The sequence below is a fragment of the Hylobates moloch genome, unplaced genomic scaffold (genome assembly GCF_009828535.3).
Source record: "Hylobates moloch isolate HMO894 unplaced genomic scaffold, HMol_V3 SCAFFOLD_3953, whole genome shotgun sequence".
In the NCBI taxonomy this organism is placed as follows: domain Eukaryota; kingdom Metazoa; phylum Chordata; class Mammalia; order Primates; family Hylobatidae; genus Hylobates; species Hylobates moloch.
In genome coordinates, this window is record NW_026656228.1 from 1 (window position 1) to 6,016 (window position 6,016).

At 45.8% G+C, this 6,016-nt stretch overlaps 1 protein-coding gene across 2 annotated transcripts; it reads right to left on the minus strand.

Moving 5' to 3' along the window:
• Window positions 1-2,986: 2,986 nt before the first annotated feature.
• On the minus strand, window positions 2,987-5,145 carry LOC116465239 (telomeric repeat-binding factor 2-like). 2 transcript variants are annotated; one of them, XM_032148383.2, is made up of 3 exons: window positions 4,753-5,145; window positions 4,550-4,645; window positions 2,987-3,881 (listed from the first exon to the last, which is right to left on the minus strand). In XM_032148383.2, the coding sequence occupies exons 1-3, from the start codon at window positions 5,129-5,131 to the stop codon at window positions 3,499-3,501; spliced, it is 858 nt and encodes a 285-aa protein (XP_032004274.1). In that variant the 5' UTR covers window positions 5,132-5,145; the 3' UTR covers window positions 2,987-3,498. The 2 variants fall into 2 exon arrangements, with proteins under 2 accessions (XP_032004274.1, XP_058291248.1); XM_058435265.1 differs by having other exon boundaries at window positions 3,858-3,881; window positions 4,550-4,667.
• Window positions 5,146-6,016: the final 871 nt, after the last annotated feature.

Consider the following 6,016-nt stretch of genomic DNA (forward strand, 5'->3'; position numbering starts at 1 on the left):
TACAGTGGTGTGATATCAGCTTACTGCAACCTCCACCTCCCGGGCTCAGGTGATCCTTCTGCCTCAGCCTCCCAAGTAGCTGGCACCACAGGTGCGCACCACCACACCCAGCTAATTTTTTGTATTTTTGTAGAGACAGGGTTTCACTATGTTACCCAGGCTGGTCTGGAACTCCTAGGCTCAAGCGATCCACTCACATCAGCCTCCCAAAGTGCTGGGATTACAGGTATGAGCTACTGCACCTGGCCCATACTTTCTATTTCAACACACAAAATCCTGAAAAGATGTTTACTCATGGCTCTAGAGTTAATAAAATTCATCCAGTTTTTGCTGCTTTACCAAAGGCATTCTTTCTTTTTTAAAAATTTTTTTTTAATGGGAGTTCTGGGCTTTTAAACAACTGTGACTAACATTCTTAATTAAAATTGGTAGTTTTAAAAAAAATTGTGGCAGCCATAAGAAATGATGAGTTCATGTCTTTTGTAGGGACATGGATGAAACTGGAAACCACCATTCTCAGCAAACTATCGCAAGGACAAAAAACCAAACACTGCATGTTCTCACTCACAGGTGGGAATTGAACAATGAGAACACATGGACACAGGAAGGGGAACATCACACACCGGGGACTGTTGTGGGGTGGGGGGGGAGGGATAGAATTAGGAGATATACCTAATGCTAAATGACGAGTTAATGGGTGCAGCACACCAACATAGCACACGTATACATATGTAACAAACCTGCACATTGTGCACATGTACCCTAAAACTTAAAAGTATAATAATAATAAACTTCTTTAAAAAAGGAAAAAAATTGTGGCAGTGAAGAATACAATGACCACTAAGTACACTTAGTACCATCTTGATCATGCTAAGGAATCACCCATTTTACTCATCCTTGCTTTTGCACCATCAATGCGAATGCCAATGCATTGAAAAAGTCAAACAGTGTTTTGGTTTTGCTTATGAAAACAGTTTTGACCTCATGGCTTCTCTGAAAGGGTCCTGGGGACCTCCAGAGATCCCCAGACCATGCACTGAGGGTTCTAACTTAACAAATAACTTACCTGATAGACTTTGCGAAAGATTCAATATACTTTTAAATAAACTGTTTTGGCACTTTACAAAGCTTAAATGCATGAACAAGGCTCACTGAACCTAGGCATCTGCGGAATTTTCCCGATCATTAACAGATTCTGTGACTCTAAGTGAGAAACTTTTACAAAGTAAATTGAAGAGATGGATGAAATAATATCATTTAACAACTAGGAGATCAAGGTAATTGTGGTTGCCAACCTCAAAGACAGCCCCCAATGCACCTCACCTCTTGCAGAGTCCCATTCAGACCCTCTACCAGAGTAAGTCTAGTCTGTATGACCAAGAGCATATGGCGGAAGTGATAATGTGTCACTTCCAAGATTAGACTATACAAGAATGAGACTTCTGCCTTGGGTTCTTGCTCTCTTGCATGATTTGCTCTAGGAAAAGAAAGCTGCCATGTTGCAGGCAGCCTTATCTGTGGAGAGGCCAGGAGCTGAAGTGTCCAGCCAACAGCCAGTAGGAAAGTGAGTCTTGTTAACAACTATGTGAGTATGGAAGCAGTTGAGTCTTGAAATGACTGCGAACCTAGCTGACAGCTTGACCGTAACCTCATGAGAAACCCTGAGCCAGAACCATTCAGTTAAACCACTAACAGACTCCTGATCCTCGGAAACTGAAAGACAGTAGTAACTATTTTGAGCTGCTTAGTCTTGGAGTAACTTGTTACACTGCAGTAACAATAAGCATAAGATCTAGTACCTGGTGGAGACTGGAAAGGCAGAACAGAGTCAACCTAAGAAAATGGCTACTTTGAGAGCTTAGATTTTTCTAATAGATTTTTCCTAATGAACCACCCAAATAAGGAGCTCTATGAGCCTAAATAATAAAAAAAAATACACAGCTGAAAGATGAAAGCCCACAAAGACTCTTCCAGAAAAGGGGCCAGATGGCAAATCTACAGCCCTTGTGTTCTAAAGGAGTTGCTACAGGTTGAGCATCCTAAATCTGAAAATCCAAAATCTGAAATGCTCCAGTGAGCACTTCCTTTGAGCGCCGTGTTGGCACTCAAACAGTTTCAGATTTGAAGGCATTTGGGATTTCATATTTTTGGATTGGGGATGCTCAACCTAAATTTAATGCAAATATTCCAAAATCTGAAATCCAAAATGCTTCTGTTCCCAAGCATTTTGGATACGGGATACTCAATGTGTACTTAATAGAAGTTAAATGAATTACTCTGAACTGGTACCCATTCAAAAGATCCTTAACAGTTCTGAAAGTAGGCATGAATTTCTCCTCCCTTGATATTGTCTTTTCTGGCATATGCACCCCCTCAACCTAAACCTGATTTTCCTATACTAAAAATGTACTCTTGAAATTATTCTTCCTTGGAAATGGCTACTATTTAAGCATTTTTTACAAGACCAAAAGTAGTATCTGCCCAAGGTCCTTAATTAAATAAATAAAATATGTGCACCTCATGCACACTAGTTGTTTTTAATAGGGTACCCAAGTACCTTGTACACAGCCAAGAGACAGAAGGTTTTCCTTGCGAAGCAAGGTTTTCTCTTTCTACCCCACCCCCATCTCTGGGATCCCATCCTTTTAGGGGTGCTCTTTTCTTAACCATTTCCCTATTTTCTACCACCAGGGCAATGCTTAGCTGATGTTTTCTATCTTCACCTCTGCATCTGCTTCCACACCCCCAGCCTTGATTTTGGGGGAAGAAAAATCTTTTTCTGACTGGTTCCCACAGCCGCTTCTATGTTTTAAACTAAAACAGGCCAGGCGCGATGGCTCACGCCTGTAATCCCAGCACTTCGGGAGGCCGAGGCGGGCGGATCACGAGGTCAGGAGATCGAGACCATCCTGGCTAACACGGTGAAACCCCGTCTCTACTAAAAATACAAAAAAAAAATTAGCCGGGCAAGGTGGCGGGCGCCTGTAGTCCCAGCTATGCGGGAGGCTGAGGCAGGAGAATGGCGTGAACCCCGGGGGGCGGAGCCTGCAGTGAGCCGAGATCGCGCCACTGCACTCCAGCCTGGGTGAAAGAGCGAGACTTCGTCTCAAAATAAATAAATAAACTAAAATAATTTCTACTGTTTGAAGCTACCTGAGCCACAACACAGTGACAATCCCAAATTCCTAGACACTCCATTAGCTTTTTCCTTGAATTCAAGAACACTGCCTGTGCCAGCTTTGTATCATTCTTCTACCATTACTATTTTGCCAGCTGGCTCATTATCCCAGCACCTCTGATTCTAATCTATCTATTCAAAAGGGATGTTCTCTAAGCCCCTCTTTCTGCAGATAGAAAGAACTCAAAGTCAGTACCACATTTTTCAAGGCCCCAGCTTATCTCCTTGGTTTATTATAAAAAAGGGTGACCAAACCCTAGGCCAGAGTTACTTAAGGCCCTTGCAGAGTGTTCCTGAATGGCGCAGTAACCTCCAAAATGTCAGAGTTTCAATGCCAAAGCCACAAGGAAGACCACCCACATCACAAAAACTGAGCACCTGCCATTACTTCCCAAGCCTGGGTGGGAAAGGAGACACCTGAAGAGATAACGTCTGTGTGTGTGCTTTCTTGCTTGCTCAATCTCTCCCCGTTCCTGTTTTCCTCTGCCCCACACAGTAAAGAATAAGCGCTGTATCCTCAAAGACCCCTGATTTTTGGTCAAAGAAAAAAGAAATAAAAATAGCTTACTTACAGCTTCCTTGACCAGTTTTCTACTGGATTCGACCACTGCTTCTGTCAGTGTAAATTCCATTTTAATCATCTCCAGCACATTGATAGCTGATTCCAGTGGTGTGAGCTCAGCCTCCATATCAAAGGAACAGTCTAGGACAAAGCACAGTTTTCATTTTAAGCTCTTTTCTAAGGGCAAAAAAGTTATGTCCAAAAATTATATGTATTTATGGAAACGGAGCATGCAAATATGGTAAGATTTGCATTTAATTTTTTGACATATTTGCTACAGGTTGACATACACGATAAGGGTCCAAATTCAAATCAATGAATTTAACGTGACCATTTTTTAATACCTGTCAAGACAGGCAAAAAAATTATTTTTAAATACATGCATTTGCCTCTCAAATTCAGAATATACCCATCCTCCTCAGATACGAGTGGCAAGAAACTGACACCAGCCTAATAGCTTTCAGGTTAAATTCAGAGCGGAAAAATGTACTTCTACTCTGAAATACACTCTACCATGGGGGAAAAAAGATGTCCATATGAACATAACTCACTTTAGATAGGAGCAAAGTTGGGGTGAGCAATTAACAGGTGGGAGAAAATTTAAAAAAACACAGAAAAGCAGCCAAGGCAACCTTAACCGGAGAAAACTAGAGCCGGTAGAGACAGAAAACAGACCCATCGTAGAATGGAAAAGACCACTCTGATGGAAACTATCGAACTTTAACCTGGAATCCTTCAGTTCCAGATACAAGTTTTAAAACAAAACCCTACGCAAGTAAGCCCAGAGAAGAACACAAAAATAGCCATACCTAAATTTTCCCCTTCTTCAATGCGCGACAGACACTGCATAACCCGCAGCAATCGGGACACGGTGTGCTCCTTCCCCAAGGGCCTGACAAGCAAAGCTGGGAGAGAAGACATCGCTGGCTGGGCGACCCCCAGTCCCGACCCCCGGTCCCCCCGGCCCCCCTTCCCCGGCGCTCCAACCCCCTTTCCCCGGCCGGGCCCTCACCCTGCATGATGTCCCGGATCTGTCTGAAGTCCCCGTACCGGCTACCCCGAAAGGCCCGCAGTGCCTCGTGGAAGTAGAACTTGGGCACCCAGCGACTGACTGCCTCTTCCAGTCGTGCCTCCCCCGCGCCGCGCTCCGCCGGGCCCCCCAGCCCCGGCTCGTGGCGCCCCCGCCGGACCCGCCCGCTACTGCGGGACGCCCGCCTGCCAGCTGCCCGCCCGCTGCCGTCGCTACTCCCGCCTCCTCCCGCCATCGCGTTCGATCGCCGCGCGCCCTCCCCGCCCTCCCGGCCCGGCCGCTTCCTCGGCTGTGACGCCGCTGGGCCACGCACGACGCCCGGGCCGGAAGCGGGGCCCACCGTCCCGGCTCCCGCGGCCATGATAGAAACAGCGTTCCGAGCCGCCCGCGGGCTTCTGGGAGGGAAAGGACCGGAGGGCCCGGCCCCCTTCTCAGACGCCGTAGTTCCCGATGTGCCGGCCGCAATGCCTCCTGGGGCTTGAAGTCCACGCCGCCCAGGCCGGTGAACCCGGCGGGGTTTGCAGTCAACTTTGGTCCGAATTTACAGAAAACAGCTACTATGCTAGGGACGCGGAACAGTGTATTAGAGACTGAAAAACAGGCCGGGCTCGGTGGCTCACGCCTGTAATTCCAGCACTTTGGGAGGCTGAGGCGGGTGGATCACCTGAGGTCGCGAGTTCGAGACCAGGCTGACCAACATGGAGAAACCCCATTTCTACTAAAAATACAAAATTAGCCGGGCGTGGTGGCTCATGCCTGTAATCCTAGCTACTCGGGGGCTGAGGCAGGAGAATCGCTTGAACCCGGGAGGCGGAGGTTGCGGTGAGCCGAGATAGCGCCATTGCATTCCAGCCCGGGCAACAAGAGCGAAACTCCGTCTCAAAAAAAAAGAAAAAAAAGAAAACCAAATATGTGCACCTTATTAAGCACTTTGAAAATTGTGGAAAAGAGCATACACAGAGGAAAGTCTTTAAACAAATTTGTATTTTAACAAATACTATAATTATAAAGCAAAGACCAGTGTGATACCAATAAATAGAATGCACCTGGTAACCCAGCCTCTAGACATATACGCTTTGTAATCACAAAAATAACACATTTTGTTGTAGAACAGTTAGAAAAATAAGCAAAAGGACCACCCATAGTCCCATAGAGGGTCTGAGTCACTTTCAGATATCTCTGATACTCTTGGAATTCACCAACCGGCACTTGACCAAATGGAGAACCTCCAGCTCAGACCTTAGTT